General features: G+C 41.8%; 1 protein-coding gene across 1 annotated transcript in view; it reads left to right on the top strand.

Annotated features, from left to right (window-relative positions):
• The window catches only part of adamts17 (ADAM metallopeptidase with thrombospondin type 1 motif, 17), a 270,965-nt gene that overhangs the window by 187,353 nt on the left and 62,526 nt on the right, over positions 1-21,086 (top strand). Inside the window, exons 17-18 of the mRNA XM_079292165.1 lie at positions 9,490-9,647; positions 17,246-17,384. Of these exons, the coding sequence (XP_079148291.1) occupies positions 9,490-9,647; positions 17,246-17,384 (297 nt within the window). The remainder of the gene's footprint in view (positions 1-9,489; positions 9,648-17,245; positions 17,385-21,086) is intronic.

Genomic DNA, 21,086 nt, shown 5'->3' with positions numbered 1-21,086 from the left:
ACTACTGGCCCAGTAAGTCCACGGCGCATTCATGATCGGTCCACTCATTAGCCCACCTTTCCACTATTCTTAATCAGTCCAATCGGCGTAGCACCCTCCATCAGCTTCGGCAGCTTCTGCGGCGGCAAGAGGTTCTCAGTCGAAAGCCCGCCCAAATTCTCACAACTCACCACTTCATCCACGATCTCAGAAATGTATCCCATAGTCACATTAGCTATTCTTTGGGGGCAAGAATGGTCCAAAGACCATCCCAATCTAAACAGACAACAGCGCCGTCGTAGGTCCAAAGGACGGTCTCATCTTCAGTTCAGGCGGAGGCTCACTTTGGTTTTGCCTCAGCACCAGTTCCGCATCCGAGCCTCCCACATCCCAGGTCACAAATCTCGATTGTCGACTTACTTTCCCGTTCCTCGTACAAGAAATTCGGACTTTTGGCACCAGCCTCCGACCATCCTTTGACTGTAGTCCCACGGTTTTCAGCAACCATCTTCAACCGACCCCGACCATATCAGTAAGGTTCTCGGCCGCTGTTCCTCCCCGCTTACCTCTCATACATCCATTCCAACCCGAATGATATCATAAAACATCCAATCGCACATGTCTTCATGGAACTATCTTTTGTAGACTCCGCATTATCAGAGCTTCCGAAGAGACAGCCCCCACTCAAGAGTCTCCACTCCCCCAGCTGTGACCTTGTAAATTAATTAAATAAAGGAAAGAAATATGATAAAATATCACCAAGTAGTTGTCAGTGTTTCTATGGAAGCCCGTGTCCGCCACTGTGAGGAAAAAATAAAGGTCCTGTTAAATTTTAGTCGTTTTGGAGGAATCGCATTACATCAAACTCAGCCTCCGGACCCTAGAGAGAAAGCTACGAAAGAACCAACTTTGGCGGAGAAGAAATAAAACAGATGAAGCTGAGGTAGCATCCTTCATTCACCAACAGCTACAGACATCTGGCAAACTGCACGGCTACAGATGGATGCACCAGAAATGTTGGATGGCCGGGATAATTACGGACAGAGAAACTGTGCATCAATTGATGCGACTGAAGGACGGGAATGGGGTTGATCTGCGGGCCCGCAACCGTTTAAGACGGCGTATGTATGTCAGCCGTGGGCCAAACTATGTATGGCATATAGATGGATACGACAAATTAAAGCCTTATGGAATATGCATCAGTGGTTGCATAGATGGCTTCTCGAGAAAAATTATATGGCTAGAGGCATACAAAACCAACAATGACCCTCGTATTATCGCAGGTTACTTCATAGATGCTGTGACATATAACAATGGATGTCCGCAAAAAATCCGGTTAGATCACGGTACAGAGAATACCCACCTTGCAGCAATGCAAACGTTTTTGCACACCAGTGAGGATGAGAATGGTCCTGAGCAATGTTCCCTCTAATTTGTCATGTGTCTGGGCATACACACAAGCTCCCTGAGCACACTGAGGACCACTGTGAGCAACATCAGATGTGCACGCTGTGGCCACACACCAGTATCACACCTGTTCAAAACCTTGGATCATAGCAAGTTACATGGCTTATTAAAAGAATCAAATTACAGCAGCAATTTTCACTAGTTTACTTTTAATATAAGTGATTTGACAAACTTTAAAGGAAAAAGACAAAAATCTTGTTGTTCATGAGATGTGTAGTATGTTTTATGTGAGAGTCCTGCTTGGCCATGGGAAGAGTCCTGCTTTGGCCTGTGTGAGGTCCTGTTGTGGCCTGTGTGAGGGTCCTGTTCTGGAAGAAATGATACATATACACCTTTCAGACATAACATTTTGTTCACATTAAAACATTCACATTTTGCACAATGACGTGTGCTGTAGCTTGTGTGATACAGTGTAAATTCCTGTAACTCTGTCTGTAAAATATGTAATTACTCAGTTTTTTATTATCATTTCTACTACCCATAAATTATCTAGTAGTAACATAATTTAATGATTAATATCCAGTGGTGTATAAAGTACTCAAAAGCTATACTTGAGTAAAAGTAAAGATACCTTACTGGAAAACTACTCAAGTAAAAGTAAAAAGTCACCTCTTAGAATACTACTTGAGTAAAAGTCTTAAAGTATCTGATATTTATTGTACTTAAGTACAAAAGTACTTAAGTATCAAAAGTAATTTTCTGATATTAAATGTACATCATAACCTGAACATTAAATGAACATCATAACCTGAACATTAAATGTACATCATAACCTGTTCATTGAAAGTAAAAGTACAAGTAAATGCTGTTAATAAAAAAGCAAAGGGTTAGAATTGTGAGAATGATGAAGTTTATTCTTTTAAGTGCTGTGGCACCATGACCAAGGACATGGAGCTGTGTTGAACATAATTGGGTTGGCTGTGATCCATCCAGGAGCAACAATGTTAAACATAATATATTGTACATAAGTATACTTTTGCATCTACTATGAACTTATCATCATAATTCTCCGTAAAGCAATATGACACTATGAAGGAGTTGTAACAGTGCGTTTATAAGTCTGCTCATTAGACTAGAGGATATAGAGGACAAATGCATAATATTATGTTCAGCAAAACATATCCACTTGATGCATCAGGTCAGTGGTTTGAGAAAGGACGCCTGCCTTGTAAACTCCTATGGGCCTGATTTGAATACAAAGGTTTTGCTCAAGCTGAATCTGCAATTGGGCGACTGCTACCATCATAACTCCATCTGATCATCCACAACATGACTCAAATATCAAAACATGATCAATACTAAAGTAACAACACAGTCATTACTTGAAACTGAAACATGTCCTGTTCATCTTCAAAAGAAGTTGGTTTTCAAAATTGCGAGAATTCCGTCTCGCTCTTCTTGGGCTGAAGACTAGTCCTGCGATGCTAAATATCCTTTCACAGGCCGCTGAGGCAGGTAGAGGTGTGTTCAGCGTCACAGACAGCTTGCACACAGCTGCGAAGAATTCCCCGAATGCTGCGCTCTCGCGGCTCCTGTCAATCCGTGTATATAGCTACAGCTAACGTTAGCCAACGAGTGCTGCACAACTGTCAACACTTCCTCAGCTCACTAACTCGCTAGCGATCCACTGGTGTTGGTCTTCGTCACCACCGTCGTTTGTTGCGGGAGTAGCAGGTGCTTCCATTTCTGCTTCCATCATGAAATCAGTCATCGTAGAGTGGAATTATACTCAGGTAGTCGCCCGCTAGCTATAGCATGTAGCATCCTGGGAATCACTGGGAATCAAACACCGCGGCTTTGAGAGCACTTGTTTGCAATTGTGCATTAACGTGACTGACCAATGATTTAACTTGCTGCTAGGAACACTGATTCAACAAACCTGCTTGCTTGCAGTCTGTGTTCCACCACAGTCCCCGACGCTGCTCTCATGATTCATTTTGTTTCTAAAGATAGATTTGATTTTGTAGCGAGTAACGAAGGTTTCAGGGGAAATGTATCGGAGTAAAAGTATCAGTTTTCTTTGCAAAATGTAGTGAAGTAAAAGTAAAAGTAAACATAAATATAAGTAGTAAAGTAAAGTACAGATACCCAAAAAAACTACTTAAGTACAGTAACGAAGTATTTCTACTTCGTTACTATACACCACTGTTAATATCCATAAGTAAAAAATCTTAATAAATGTCACTAGAATATGCACAAATCTGACTTAAATTTTACCTTATCACGTCTGTCCTTCTCACTTCTCCAATGGTTGTACACTTTGTCCAGGTTGATGGCTTCGTCTGCTTCTTGCTTTGACTTTATGTCGCTGCCCGTTCGTTTCGCCATGATAAGGGGTTAGCATTTGCGTCTCGTAACTCCGCCGCACTGTTGATAGCTAGCTAACCTGCACGGCGCGAATGGGCAGGGCAATAGTGTCAATGCTATGATTGGCTGCGTAGCGTAAGTGAACCGAATCGTATCATTGGCTGGACACCTGTCACTCACTGAGTTACGTTGCAAAATAGTACAGAAAACAAAATTATTATTATTATTATTATTGGTTTAATTGATTAGATAAGATTAGGACTAATATTAGATATTAATTAATACGTTTATGTTGAATTTTATTTTATGCGCTGCATAGATTTTCTTGTGCGCTGAGAATGTGCGAGCAGTGCGCGATTGCTCAAGCGCGCAGCTTAGAGGGAACATTGGTCCTGAGTGTGTCACTTTAGGTCCAAGTACTGGAAATCAAAGGATTGACCATTGGTGGTGCACCTTGAGAAGTGAATGCGCCCAGTTTTGGATGGACCATTTCGACCAGCTGAAAGCAGATGGCTATTTCGTTGACAGCTTCATTGACAAATCACTGATCCAGTTTTGCTTCCAAAATACCATACAGGTACAGTATCCTAAAAACCTATTTATACAGTATCAACACAGATGTAGGGGAGACCGGGACGATTGTAACACTTAGAGCTCTCACATTTGACACAACGTACCCTTATTTGTCTACTACAAATAGCAATATTTCAGCTATGTAGTGAGTGTGATGTTCACAGTAGAACCACGCCACCTTGTGGGTGGAACAAGATATACACAGTCAGTCAGCAAGACCGCATGAACAGCGTGTATACGAAGCTCAGAATAAAAGCCTGTTGCAGTGCATCAAGTTGTTGTTCATCTGGGTCATAATTACAATACAGAAACATTACAGTGAGCAAAAAATATGTGTGTGTGTAGTTGTCAATTTAGGGTTAATTAGATAAAAAATAATGTTACATCCATCCCCACCCCTCTCAGCCATGTATAGCTGGCTGTAGCAGCATGGTGGTTTGAAATAACCATAGATGAAAAGTGTCACATCTTACCTTAAGTGACTACTCTCTAATCTTAAACAATTCTGACTTCAACAGTATCAGTACTAATCAAAATATAGACTTCATGTCACGTCCACCAAATCTCTTTGTCTTACCTGAAAATCAGTGTTGTTGCTGTAAAATCTGCGTACTTCTAGATATGACATTTCATATGCAAAGTCATACATTAGATTGATCACATGACTCTTAGGTCATCCCTTCTTGGTGAAAGTGGTGCTGTTAAAACCATCCCTTTGATACAACCATCCCTGGTCTCCCCTAACTATGAGATAATACGCATAAAACGCAAATTATTTTCAAACAAACATTTTCACTCTTTTTCTGTCCATTATAAAGGAGGAGCTTGATGAAGTTGTAACTGCCTGGAATGACCATCGCATAAGAAGAACAAACAATCCTCGGGCTCCTAATGGTTGCCCCTCCATAATGTATGCAGTTCCCAACCTTTATGGGGCTCAGAATTGCTTGCAGCCAGTTGAGGAAAGGAAAATAGAAATATGCCGAGAGGATTGTTGTTTCAAGGACTGTCCTTGTGATGAGGACGTGTTTCACCTGTGTGTGGAACTTATGGCAGAGCACAACCTGGCAATGTCTGATGATGTGTATGAAATTACAGACCTTTATCTAAGACTTCGTCAAATGATTACTGATGGGCTGGGGGAATGAAGCTTGTGCTATGAGAAACAGTAGTGTCAGCTAGGTATACCATTGTATTTATCTATGTCCTGAATTGTTCATTGTAAATGCCATCTGAAATACAGGCCTATGGAAATGAGATTTAAGTTATGGGCAGATGTTTTTGTTGCCCCATGTCTATATAGCCTTATAGCTGCTTCTTACAAGAAAGTGACACTGAAAGCTGCTTTCTGCGGTCACAAGCTGTTGTGCTAATGTATGTTGCTAATGTATGTCTCTGTACTAGTGCAAATACATAACACAACTGGCACCTTGGAAAATATTGAATTTTTTTTTTTTCAAATAGGATTAAGCAGGGAAATTGGAGCTACAGATCTCTTTTTTGTAACTGTGCAGCTTGATCATCAGCACACAATTTCACAAGCTTAACTATACCCAAAGAGTTACAACTGCACACCACAAGTTGATGATTTTGTTACTTTTGATATATTTAACCAGATCAAAAGTGAAGACCTGAGAACCAGTGCTGCCTCCTGCTTCTTAATTGAAAATGCCAAGACCACAAAATGAACATCATAGGCATAACCCAGGCAGCTACATATAGAAGCATCTGTAACAGTATGCCCCATATGGTTACATTTCTCAAAAGTTTGATAGTAAAAGAACAAGACTTAACAGTAACAGCCAAAGATATTTTTGTAAATAAAAGAACATGACTACACAGTACTGTCTACATGAATATGCATCTGTAAATGTTGGCACCATATACACTGTAACAGTACAGTAATACATTTTTCAAAAGTTTGACAATCAAAGAACAAGACTTAACAGTAACAGCCAAAGATATTTTTGTAAAGATCCATATTTCTAGCTTCCCTTTATGCCTTTATGTGTCAACAAAACATATTATTCAACTGTGTAATGTAGTGTATATTCTAATGAGAAATTATGAGGATGCTGCTGTAAGTGTGTAACTGGAAATTTGTGACGATTTAGCCAATAGATTCCGAGACAAAATTGTTGTTTTGAGAGTGACCAATCCTGAGAGTTGAACAGATAAGTGATTTTTGCCATAGTGCTCTTTTCATCACACATTACTTACATTCTCCCAGAGCAAGAGAACACTGAGCAATTGTAGAATTGCTAATTATTTTACTTTTGATATTAGATGTTTACACCACTTACTTTAGGAATGTATTAAGTGACATTAACTAATGCCAGCCGAAATGTTACTTTTGTAGTATTAACTTTACATACTAATTGCTTAGCTCAAAAGAAAAGAAAGCTAAAAGCATTGTTTCCATAGACCTTGACACCTAAAACAACAAAAGTTACTTAAACGTACATATTTGCCCTCCTTGATCTCCACTAGCGTGATGCTATTATGTCCTGTGGTGTTATACTTAACACACACATACTCCCTGGACTAGATTAGATTATGTCCATTACCTACACATTAGACTCCAACACCTTGTTCATCTCAGAGCTGAAGTCAGGTGAGCTGTCATAATGGACTGACAGCTCCAGCACACAGCCACAGGTCTTCTCTGAAAACCTTGAATCTGAGTAGAGCCAATAATAATTTCTTTCCCCAGGAATAGATCTGACCCTGTACAGAACCTGAGGAACAAACACAGATGCTGCGTATCAGCATTCCTCAAATATGTGGTTAGGTACTTCTGAATGTCCTTCTGCTAGACATTCATTGTCTCTGGGAAGGTGAGAAACTTCACAACCTTTCTTACAGTTGGTTGCAGGTTTTCGTATACAGTTGTGAGGTCCTGAAGGCTGTGCCCGGCAGTGCCGAGTATTTTTGCCCATTGTTCAATGACGTAGGCAGGCTCTTGAACAAGCCTTTTGTGGGCAAGCTCCTGGAGGATGTCATTGACATTACTGGCTGTTGGTATCCTTCTGCATCTGTTATCCAGGATCTCGATTAATTATTCCTGGTCAACGCTGTTAAAATCTGATCTCCATGATTCAAACACTGTACGCTCAGACTCAGGCATGTATTTGAGGAAATTCTCCACGACATCGCTCTTCGCATATCCAAAGGCAGCTTGCTCTAATATGACAGGCGCGATCTTCACTGGAAGATATTTCTCCCTCGCCCATCCAAAAGCAATTATTTGACCTACACTATCCCACTGTTGCTGCCCAAAATCATGCCTTAGAAAAGGCACTTTAAGAGCATTTCCCGTTGTGCATTGGTCATAGAATTCACTCCAGAATTCTGAAAGACAATCTCTCACAACTCCTCCATCATCATATCCCATCTCAGGTGTTCCATCTGGCAGTACAAGCTGGATTTTGATGTCATCATCTTGAAGTCCATCATCAGAGAAATGTGCCATGAGCTCTGGGAGTACCTGCCCTCTGTGAACAACCAATATTCTCTTCAGTCTCTCACTGGATGGCATGGTTTGTGGTGAAACAGGCAGTGTATCATCCAGATTATGTTGCTCATTTTCAGGAAAGTCTCCTACAAAAAGAACGTTGCTACTCTCAAAAACATCTTCACTCCCACCCTGTGTGGAATATAGTGCAAAGTCAAAATTGTCATTGCTTGTAGTACTTCCAAGAAATATCAAATCAGGGTTGACTGTTTCAAATGTAACAGATGGTGAGGCTGTAGCAACACTGAGAGAAGAAGTGGAGGTCTCATTCTGAGAGCTTTCTTGTCTCTCCAAAGATGGAGCCAAACCCACGCTGTGACTGTGTGGACTGTCCATCGCTTTTTTCTGTGGGGTCAAATAAAACCTAAGAAGATTGAGCTTTGTGTTAGTGTAACTATAACTCAACTGTAACTATATTGTCAACTGTCACCTCTTGATAATCTTTGAGATCTAACTCAAAATCTGTTAAGGGCCCCAGACTATTTCTCCTGTCTGGAAAGAACAGGCCAGTTGCTTCCTCAATCAAATCCCTTTTCTGAGCATCCTTTGAAACATTGACCTTTCTTGTTCCACCTCCTCCTCTGACTCTCACTTGCTTGAAAGTCTCTTTTTCATCATCATAATGCATCCATCCTAGTTCTATTTTTCTAATTGTTTTCACAGCATTTCTTTTCTGAGGTGGTTTTGAGTGCTCCCCTTGGTTTGTGCTGCTGCCTCCTTCATCACCAGGTTTTCTTTTGGCCAATGTCTGTTTCAGGCGGTCAAAAAGCTTTGATTTCCGAGTGTTGTGGTTGTTTTCCTTCCGCCTACAAAATCCTAACACTGCTAGGCCATATTTGCCATATGATGGCAAATATGTCTTTAATTGTTCATCTGTCATCAGCTGTATGGTGCTGGCATCAATCTAAACAAGGACAATGGAATTGTTTAAAAAACAGCAATCCGGATTAGATAACCTCATCATTTTTGATCATATTTAGTTACCTACAGTTTAATGAAACAGCAAAACAAGAAAGCTCATGTTTATTTTCAGAAACAATAATTTGGTAATTTAGAAGCAACAACAAGTGTCTATGAAAAGTACAGTTGTTAGTTGATAGTTGTAGTTAAGTACCTTCTCATGCTCCAGGGTCTCTATTGTTTCCTCAGGAACATTTCTCTGTCTCAGGAAGACACTTAGATCATCCATTCTGTGGGCATGCATTACAAGGAAGGTTATTGGAGGATATCACCATACATACATCCCATATAAAACACACATACATTCACAGGAATACAGGCTCGCTAGCCAGGTTAGCCACTACGTTATATGACTTACATCGTCAATGACTCGTCTGATTCGAAATTTCGACTTACTAAGTCGAAATTTCGAGATAACAGAACCTTTATTTTTTCCTCACAGTGGCGGAAACGGGCTTCCATAGTTTGCCATGTTGATTCCATAATAAACACAAGTTTTCATGAACTGAAATTACCATAAATAATAATGTACTGTGCACACATTAGTGTCTGGTGGACGAGGACATTCAGATATTAATCTGTGACATACATTTAGTCTGAATTAGTCATACTTGGGCAGAATGAATGTTTATTTTCCCTCATAAAACAAAGTTTGAAATTGTGACATCTGACCTTATATCTCCTCACAGCTCTGAAAGACTCCAGCAAGAGGTCCATCAACAGTGACTGGAAGATCGAGCTTCCAGGAGAGTTTGAGCTGGCTGGAACCACGGTACGCTATGTTAGAAGGGGACTGTGGGAGAAGATGTCTGCCAAGGGACCCACTAAGACACCCTTGCACTTGATGGTAAACATACATTTCTCTGTTGTATCACAATACACCCTGGATACAATGTCAGAACTGAAACATCCTGCTCGTGGAGCTAATGCTTTTGTGATTATTTATTTGTCACATGATATGTCACATTTGTCAGTCTGTATGTAGATCGTTAACAATTTGATAATATTTACCTTTAAAGCAGTAGTGTGTAGGATTTGCTGGCATCTAGTGGTGAGGTTGCAGATTGAACCAACTTAATACGCCACCTCTGACCACTGCTTTACGAGTGTGCTGGAGAACGGATCAATCTAAGGTAACAAAAACACTACTGTAGTTTATTCACCATTCAGGACTGCATGAGGGTGTGCTGATTACCAGGTCCTTTGACATACATTATGGACGTGCGGTCAGGCACAATGATACACCAAGAGAATCCAGTTCAACTGTGATTCATTGTAGACAGGGGCAGGGCAGATGAATCTATGCTGTATTATCACAAATTGAATACAAAGGAAGCAAATATCTGGTGACTCCTTAACAGACAAGAATTAACACAATGTTCATCATTTTAACTTCACAAATTCCTAAAGGTACTGCAATCAAAATAAACTATTTACTCTGACAATCAAGCTTGAATCAAGCCAGACCCCTCACACTTCCTGATCCTCCTCAGACAGTTCTGCCTCCAGACCTGCAACAGCTGCCCCTTAATTATGATATCCATTGACATCCATTACCATGACGACTCTGGATATAACAAGGTTTGGGGTGTCAGTGAATCATTTTTGCCTTGGCAGAAGAGTAGAGAGGTGTTATTATTTTATGTACTGAGTCTAGATGTGGTCTGCCATAACTTGACTGTGGCACCATCTACGGTTGGACAGGATCTCAGTGTCTCTGAATATGGCTTGCGGAAGGGATGGGTCCAGCCTCCCCATGAAAAGGTGATTAGGGGTGACTGGATCAGGGTAAAAAATGTCAGAGGATACATATCCAAGGGGCTTTGCATTTATTACTTCCTCCACCTCTATAATAGGTATATGTCAAGCTCTATGTCCTTAGTACCCTGTCTGTGTCAGTTTCACCTCTGAGAGCTACATGCAGAGCCGTTTTGATGGTGAAAAGAAGTCTGGCTTAAATAGGCGGAGTCGTGAAGGGGGTAAGTCTTCTAATGTGGGGATGAAGTTTCCTGCAGTCTAGACAATAAGGCTTGTTGTCTCCCAAGGAGCCAGTCATGCCGGCGGACCCCAGCGAACATTCTCGGGGCCAGGATGGAGAAGCTTCTGATCATATTCTCTGATGAGAAGAGTAATGGGTTGCTTAGGATCTAACACTACAGGATGTATGGTACAGAGCTCAAGGTCTTTACCTCCTCTTAGGCATCCTCCCACATGGATCAGACTGGTAACAGGATCAAACTCAGGTAAAAGGGTACAAATGCAACTACCATTGGCAACAGGCTTATCTGACTGGAGCAGTTTGTATTCCGCAGGGACACTCTGTTGCTGTGCATGTCACATGAGAAGGTTTTCAAACTAAGTACATTTAGGGGATTGGAGGGAGGAGTCGGGGTAGTGTGATACGATGGTGACTGGGTCTGCCCACTTACTGTCAAAAGGAAAAACACTTGTTCTCAGCTGGTGAAAGTTTTGTGAGCAGAGGAGCAGTGATAGAGTTTGCACCCCAGGAGACGCTCCTCATGCTCAAAGCAGAGCAGAGATATTCTGCACGGAGTGATGTAAAGTCGCTCGCAAAAGTATTGCATGCACGGCTGTTTAAGTTGCACGTGCGGGACCTCTACACATGCGTGGATCTCACTTGTGCTTGCGGATGCTGACATTGATTTGCCGTCATAAAAAGGTAACTTTTCAACAATTTCGTTAGGGGGGGGGGGGGGTGGTATAGACAGAAGCTCAATATTACTCTACATTACTGACTCATATGGATGGGTCAAATGCAGGATGAAATCACATTGGCGGGTCCGCGTTACATAATTGGTATGCAGGTGCGCTGCTTGTGAGGAGCACCTTGGCATGCGCGTGCTGTGCTCTGGTTTTTGTGTGTTTTTAAGTGTTTTGGTAACGTGTATCATAGTGCTGGGCGGTATACCGGTTTTAATTTCCCGTATGATATCAATATTTCACACACCGCCATACTGGTGCATAGCCGCAACAACTGCTGTCACTCTTCAACAGGCAGCAAAATATATTGTTCGCCGCTAAGGGAGCTGCGGTCGGAGCTAGTTGTCTTAAGTGTTTTGAGAGGGACCTCTAATCATGGTTATAACTTTATAACATAACAATTAATAACCCACAACTAACGCTCTTTAACAGGGCAAAACACCATGACGCAACAGTTTGTGACACATAAACAATTTGTAACACCAATAATTGTACATTTATAAAATGATACCGCGGAACGGTATGCTGGGTACAGCTCACGAGCCGGTAGCACAACAGTCTGTTAACAGCGGGAGGCTCCGTCGCAACAGTAACGTTACATTAAAGAACAGAAAGGAGCGATGCAGGATGAACAAAGACAGACCGGAGATGCACCAATAGAGTCTGTGCCCAAGAGAGGAGCTGTGTCTGCTGTTTTGGAAGTGTTTTGGTTTAAAAAAATCCGACGTCCAAAAGACTATATATTGCAAAGTTTGTCGAGCCACTGTTGTTGCCGCTGGTGGCAACTTACTCCATCACCTCAGCAGAAAACATGTGTTGGAATACCAAGAGTGTGATTACGGCCGTCAACCAGTCAATGCTGCGTTCACACCGGTCGCGTTGATTTTTTGACGCACTGCAAAAAAGCGTCCAACGCACTGCACAATCGCGTCCAACGCGCCGCCGGTCGTGTTCACACCAAACGCCGCAAAATCTCGTAGCGCCGGAGAGGGGCCGTGGTTTATCGTCCTGGAAGCCGTTCACATGGCCGCCATTTATTTCCGCTGTCAACCGTGAAAGGAATAAGGACAATTGCTGCTTTGTACGTGTTGTGGAAGTCCCTCAAACATCGGAATGCCAAACGCCATCATATCTGGTTCATAATATTGTTCAGAGGAGCTCCGTGGATTGTATCGAGCTGTATTCACTGTGTCTAGCAAGCCACCGGTCGCTGTTTACTACAGCTGTAGGAACACAAAATAAACTGATTTGGCTGTGATTCAACGGCAATAAACCGACAAAAAGGGACTCCGAAATAACTACGTAATGATGCAGATTTGTACTTGTCTTCTCCGACAAAAAGGGACTCCGAAATAACTACGTAATGATGCCGATTTGTACTTGTCTTCTCCGACAAAAAGGGACTCCGAAATAACTACGTAATGATGCCGATTTGTAGGCTACTTGTCTTCTCAATGGAGCTCTGATGGATCGGTGCTAGGCTATGCTAACATCGTAGCAGCTCCACCAGCACTCAATAACGTCACGTAGACGTAAATACGGCAGCGTCTATTCATTGTTTGTACCGTATGGTTTACACACACACATGCATACACATAGTTTGGTCCGGTCTCTGTTGATATGAGGTATCGTAGCGCTCTGGGTGAACACAGACGGCTACAGGATTTATTTCCTGATTCAACAACGGCAGAAAGCCAGTGATGACAGGGGGAGCAACTCAACGCTGATAGGCTATCGCGCCACAGCGTCACGCGATTATGTCGCTGAAGTTGAAAAATTTCAACTCGCGAGTTGGCGATTTTGCGGCGTCCAACGCGTCCACCGCACTGCAATAACGCGTCCAACGCGCCGCGCCATCGCAAAATCGCGGCGCGCCAGTCTCATCGCGTCTGTGCATAGACTTTGTATGTAATCTCGACGCGCGTCAAAAAATCAACGCGACCGGTGTGAACACGGCATAACGTTGGCGCGAGTGAAACGGTGAAGCCAAAGGGTCAGACATCGCTTGAAGAGGCATTTGCTCGAGGCAGCATATGACAAGAAAAGCATGTCCTTGCATGTCCAGCTATGCAAGGACATGGTCCCGCTACAGACAATCGAGAAAGCAATGATTAAAACACTGGATTCAAGGTATGTCTTACCGGGGCGAAAATACTTCAGCCAAACTGCTATCCCAACATTATACGAACAAACGAGCAAAGCAAAGCCTTTATACATGATGACATTAAAATGCTTTTATCTCAGCAAGTTTATCATGCTTGTGCTGTTCCTCCTAGCTGTGGGAACCAATGCTTTGTGCGGATGGAGATCTGATCAACTGCTCAACCCCTTTGGCAAAGGAGTCTAAGGAGTTCCTCCTTATGCTGCGTCCATCGGCAGGTGCTATTGACCAAGTGTGGAATATACTAGCAGAGATACTGCATTCACCAGCGATCTCTACAAATTATCATGGAGAAAGAACCCCCACAAGAGAAAAAGCAGACGTAAGTGGGGAAAACAAGGAGGGATGAGACGCAAAAGATCCTCTCCACTGACCGTTGTGATAGTAGGAAATGTCCGTATTACCAGAAATAAACTTCATGAAATGCAAGCCAATGTAAACTTGAATACAGGAACGCATATATGCTGGTATTTACTGAAACTTGGCTGGACGATGTAGTGAGTAACAATGAGTGAGTCTGCTGTTGATGGCTTCCCCACACCATGTCATGTGGATCGAGATAAATAGAGAACAGGAAAAGAGGGTGGTTGGTGAAGTGTGAATCTAGTTCAACAAGGGCTGGTGCAATACATTGTACTCCTTGCTCTCTTCCTCTTGCCACATACTTTCCACATGAATTTCCCCAGCTATTTCATATAGTTGTTTACATTCATCCATGTGCAAATGTTGACAGTCACTGAAGCGTTAGCCAACAAATTGCACAAACTGGATTCCATCTCACCAGATTCACCCCAAATTCAACCTAGGCGACTTCTCTATGTACAAATCATTAAAAAACTACCACCAGTATGTGACCTGTGCCACAAGCATGCATAAGACCTTAGATAAGTGTTATGGCCCAGTTCCTGTACCTACTGTACATGTCACTCCCTCCACTTGGATCAGCTGACCATAGCATAATTTTACTTGCACCAGTCTACATCCCTGTGGTGAAACAGGACATTCAAACATTGACTCCATCAAGCATTGAGGCGCTACAGCAGGGGTATCAAACTCCTGGCCCGCCACGTCATTTTATGTGGCCCGCGAATCCGCCAGCTAAAAAAAAAATGAATAGAAAGTCGAAGTTATGAGATAGAAAGTCATAACGATGATAGAAAGTCATAATTATGAGATAGAAAGTCAAAATTATGATAGAAAGTCAAAGTTATGAGATTGAAAGTCATAACTATGATAGAAAGTCAGATTTATGAGATTGAAAGTTATGAAATAGAAATTCAAAATGATGAGATACTTAAACACACAGTCATAGAAGCAGCTGTTTGGCTGGTTACTGTACATTTGACATGGAAATGTATGTGAGTACATTGAAGACTACTTTTAACGTGGCTTTACAACACATGAAATACTTCACGTGGGATTGTGCAAACGCACCCTTGAAAGGATTTTAAGCATTTAACAAAGTTATTGTAATAACTTGTTTGATATTTGTCTGATATTTTCTTTAATAGTTTTATCTTTGATAGAGTAATGTGGGTTTCTCAACCCTAAATTAAAAGGATTTAAGTTATAATAACAGAAATGTGGTCAAATATATTTTTACATTTATATAACTGCATGTACAATATTTTTACACTTGAATAAACAATAATCAAATGCAGAGCTATTTAACAATATGTTATGAGCAGTTACATTTACAACCGGCCCTTTGTGGGCGACCATGATGCTGATGTGGCCCGGAGTGAAAATTTGTTTGAGACCCCTGCCCTACAGGGTTGTACTGCACCACATGGGAACTGTTCCTCGATTCAAGCAGTCAAAATAGATGACATTCTGTGTTGATTCTGTAATCCCTACTCACCAGATCACTATAGGTGTCGACTGTGGCACTGTGGAGAAAAGGGTCGTCTAGTCGCATGTCGATGTGTCGTTGGGCAAGACATGTTCATTCTATACAAAGATGTCTGTAAGAGCAGCCATTCCATCCGTCTTCCTATCCTTGCAGTTTGCATTATGTTTGCGACAATCTAATCTAAGAGTCGAATTCTGATCTGATTAATTGTCTGATCAGGCATTGATAACAGCCCAAATGATACAGGATTTTAAAGGTTAGCCCCCAATAATATATCCTAAAAAGTTAATAAAAATCACACCCAATTTGATAGAAAATGTAATAAACCCAATAATTGAATAACTTGACAAATAATGTAATACATTTTCCTGACTAATATTGTAATACCTTTGTACACCACTGTTGACATAAGAAAATGCCAAAATTAGCCAAAAGGCTATTTTTCATCTGTAGTAGGGCGACTGTGGCTAAGTGGAGAGCAGGGCCGTCCTTCAATCAGAGGATCGGCGGTTCGATTCCAGGCTCTGCTAGTCACATGTCGATGTGTCCTTGAGCAAGATATAAATTGCTCACATAGTTGTGCCTACCCTGATAGAATCTGAAAGTCGCTTTGGATAAACGTGACTTTTTTGGATTAAAGCATCAGCTAAATGACTGTAATGTAAATGTAATGTAGTCACTGGCCAAGGTTTTACAAAAGGCTTCCTAAAATACATCAAAAACAGAAACAAACACAGGGCATGTAGTTTAAAAAGGCTGTCTAAAATATATTTAAACTGCCATTTCAGTCAAGCAGGACCTATAAATAGAGGCAACAAAAAGATAGTTTAGTGCTGACTTGTGTATGTATCAGCCATTGTTTTTATTGGTTACTGAAAGATCTACTGTTACTGAAAGTGTTTAGTTGTCTGATGTGAATTTTAATTATATTCCATTATATGATTATTAATGAACTCTGATTAAGACCGGTTAGTAAGGTATGATTTCACCAATTTCACTGCATCATCAATCCGTCGATTATCTGCAACCACTTATCCTATTCAGGGTCTCGTGGGGATTGAAGCTGATTCCAGCTCACATTGGGCAAGGCAGTGTACTGGACAGGTCGCTAGACTATCACATCGCTGACACATAGAGACAGACAACCATTCAGCCACACATTCACACCAAAGGGCAATTTAGAGTCATCAATTGACCTAAGTACCATTCCTCCCTACAATATTCAAAACTGATATGCTGACCAAATAGAGCAGAATATGTCTATATTGAACTGGTTGTAACTTGATGAAGCTGACAGCTACCAGTAAAATAGGGGTGACATCTGAAAGTACAAACAGGAACACAAATCACAGAGATTGAGGTCTGAAAGTACAAACAGGAACACAAATCACAGAGATTGAGGTCGAAGCAATAAAAACCACTGCAGCGTGGTTATCCCCTGCTGTGAGGGAGTAGTGAAAACCAGTCATTGCCGCTTGGCTTAGTACGGCACAGACCGACCAGGTCCCCTGGTAAATATGATAGTTGTGTTGATATACTGTTTAATAGGTACAATCTACTGTACATTTGGTGGTGTTTGCTTACTATTACCTACTGCTTACGTTTCAAATTTAGTTCTGCAAATGAAGATGGAAGGCAGATAAACGGAGTGAAGGTTGATCAGCTTTACGTAAGGCTGAACTCTTCTTCAACCCTTCTGTTGTGCCCCTAGGTGCTGCTCTTTCATGACCAGAGCTATGGGATCCACTATGAGTACACAGTGTCTCTGAACACAACTCAGGACAGTGACGAGCATCTCTACATCTGGACACACAGCAGCTGGCAGGACTGTACTGTCAAATGTGGAGGAGGTAACACACACACACTCACACACACACACAAAACACTAAAATCATGTATGGTTACAGCAATGACAATCTTTTCATAAATGCTGGTTACTAGCCCTGAGAGTCAAGATCTCTTTAATACTCTAGAGCAGGGATTCCCAAAGTGGGGTGCGCGCACCCCTGGGGGTGCGCGAGCTGCCTCTAGGGGGTGCGCGAGAGGAAAAGTGTAATGGCGGTCTGATGGTGTAATAATATTAAATATAAAAAAAAAATGTAATTTTAATTTAAAAACTGTCAGGTGGGACATCTGAAGCTATCAGTCGTAGAAGAGGAGAGGGACAGAGAGAGAGAGAGAGAGAGAGGAATCGGAGGCGAGGGGAACGGAGAGCTGCAGCACAGACAAATCGGGAGCACATCGGCCCATCGCGGAGTCAAGGTGAAAAAGAGGAAACGAGAGTGAGCATCAGACTGGGAAAAAAAGAGGAAATATGATGAAAAGTATCTGTGTCTGGGCTTCACTTGGATTGGCAACGCAGATTCCCCAAAGCCACAGTGCGTGGTGTGCAGTGAGGTTCTGGCTAACAGTCTGAAGCTCTTATTTACGTCGCCACCTGAACACCAAGCATGCCAGTGCAAGTCAAAAGCCCCTTACATTGTTTATATCGAAATTGGAGGAGTTACAAAACAGCCAAAAACAACTGGAGTCTCATTCATGTGTTGGGTCCATAAATGACGCACTACGGGCTTCATATCTGGTTACAGAATAGCGAGAAAGGGGCTACCGCACACAATCGCCGAAGACGTGAGCTTGCCAGCTGCCAGAGAGATGGTGGAATGTATGATTGGGGAGAAAGAAGCAAAAAAGTTGGACATGATCCCGGTGTCCAACAACACTGTGTCGCGCCGCATCGACGCTTTGTCCGAAGACATCCTGGCTACATTAGTAGCTCATTAATTGTAAATTAAATGTGAAAATCTGCCTCTGAGCCTGTGCGTGTGTCCTCGCATCCGTATTGTTCTTTAAAAGTGACGCCTTGTGTCACTGAAAGTTATTGAAACTTTGTTGCAGTGTTTCAGGGCGTTTTCACACCTTCAGTTCATTTGCTTTGTTCCGATTCAGGGATTAATATGATACAATGTTGCAGTTTGTGTTCACACTGCAACATTTAACAGCGGACTAAATCTTGTAAACAAATGCCACGCGCGAGCAAACTGTTCTCTCATTGGTCCGATTCTTATGCGGCTATGAAGGCTTAAAAGTTGCTTCTTTTTTTCTTTTTTTTTTATTAAGGGGGGGGGGGGGGGGTGCGCGAACCCAGTCGGGATGTAGAAGGGGGTGCGCGGCCTAAAAAGTTTGGGAACCGCTGCTCTAGAGGGAAATTTGTTTTGTAATAATGATGTACAAAAACAGCCAAGATATTAAAAGTTAATGTGCCAAATGGATTATGGAAATGCCTTTGTAGAATAAATTCTGACATAACAAACATTAAACTCGCATGACTGATCGGCTGTTTCCGCTGTTGGCGTGTTCTTGAATAGTCCCATAACGTGAGAATGCTTATCTTTGCCTCCAGACAGCATGAAACATGGCCAATACTATTAAACTTGCCCAATTGAATATAATTCCTGAGGACCACTCCATTTTTCTTTCAGATGAGTTCGATACGGGTAGATGGTGTAGCGCAGGGGTCTCTAACTGGCGGACCGCGGTCCGGATCCGGACCCAGACGCAGTTGCATCCGGACCCAGGACCTAAAATCGATATTTCGGAATCACACATATATTAGGCAGCGAGTTTGTACTTTAACCGGTAGGGTTGCACGGTGTATCGATACTAAAAAGGTACCGCGGTACCTGTACGTTAAAAACGATATGATTTTGCATATTTTTAGTGTCGATACTTTATTAAAATAGCGCGCGATCAGAGCGCACTGGCTGCGCCGCTGCCTGCAGACATGCAAGGGGGTGGGGCTGCCCAGCGCGCTCACAGCAACAGGCAGCGCGCGCACTCACAGCGAGTGATCACAGGGGAGACATGCAGGAGCTTTTACCGACTGTTCTCGGCTTGTTGGAAAACAAGATGCCAGAAGTATCATCTGGAAGACAGTGAAGGAAAGCCCACTGACCTACAGAGACCCGTCTGCAAAACGTGTTTCAAAGCCACACAGACCAAGTGAGGCAACACGTCAAAGCACCTTTCAGACAGACACCCCGAACTTTTCAAAGAGTTCAAAGAACGACGGGTAAGCAAATGTGATTATAAACATGAACACCCCCAAGCTCACCCATAGACAGCGAACACGAGTAGCCTTAGCCTAGTTTGGCGACAAGCCTATATGATCATGAGGTCACAATGCACACAAACGTACACTAAATGAAACACAATTCATGCAAAATGGCTCCATGCTGGTGGAGCCTGAGGGTGGATCTTGAGCTAATTATTTTTATTTTTAGTTCAGGAAAAATAATTATTCCATGAATTAAGATAAAATATGAAGTGAAAATATCAAACTCACTATGCAAGTAAATGAATAAATGAGGAAAATAGAAATGAGGAAATAGAAACAACAGCAGGAAAATTGCGCGAATCAGAGAGGTTATCTCACATGACGTTCTCCAAAAAGAGAAACGTGTTCAGAGAGAATATAATTTATAAGCAAGAATGAACAGACTCTTCTATGTTAATTCTTCCCACAGGCAGTGTGTCATATGTTCAGAAACCGTAACTATTGATAAAAGCGGCAAATGAAGCGCACTACGAGGCAAAGCACAACTCCTTTGAACAAACGTACCCACTCACATCTGAAATGAAGACACAGAAAATAAACCTAAGAGCCCAAAATGATCAGAATCCTAACGCATGAATTCACTGTCCCAACAATGATGTTAACAGAGAGAATAGAGCTGAAACAAGTGGTTTAATAACCACATAAAGTCCATGCTCACTGATTTCTCTTTTTAGATGACAAAAATATAATATTGTGACTTTTTGATTGACATCACTTCACACCTGAATGAACTGAATTTAAAGCTGCAGGACAATTCAGTGAAATTCATTTTTCTAAAATGAATTACTTTATTTTAAGATGCACATTCTTCAAAACCTTTAGACGTCTAACATTATGCAACACTAATACAGATAAGATACAGTTACACAACAATGATGCATCTAATCAAACTACATCGTGTCATCAGAGGATCACAGGACATTCATCAGGATCTCGTTCTCACTCTGAAGTCATGAGTCGGGAGGGAGACCAGGTTTGTTCAGTCTATTAACTGATCTTTCAAGCAATGCAAGGGACTTATTTTGCCCTGAAGTAAGGGGGGGGGGGGTTACTTCTTTGTTTAATGGAGGGACTGAGCATGTGTAAGTCTGACCTTACAGTCCCGACACCATCTAGTCCACATTATTAGTAGGTCCACATTATTCAACTGAATGATCCTGAATGAGAGATCCTGCGATACGATATTATCACGATACTTAGGTCACGACACAATATTATCACGATACTGCGATATTATCACGATACTGCGATATTCTGAGTATTGCGATAACATAGGCCTATATTGCCATTTATTACTTTTTTCAACTTCAAATTATGTCCCCAAAGGAAAACTGTGTCAACATGTTTTATCTAATAAGATAAAGTTTTCAGTCTGTTCATCTCACTTCAATCATTTTTATTGCAGCAGAATATGATTGTCAAGCAGACAGACTGACCA

The sequence above is a fragment of the Melanostigma gelatinosum genome (assembly GCF_949748355.1).
Source record: "Melanostigma gelatinosum genome assembly, chromosome: 2".
In the NCBI taxonomy this organism is placed as follows: Eukaryota; Metazoa; Chordata; class Actinopteri; order Perciformes; family Zoarcidae; genus Melanostigma; species Melanostigma gelatinosum.
This window is presented reverse-complemented; position numbering and strand designations above follow the sequence as displayed.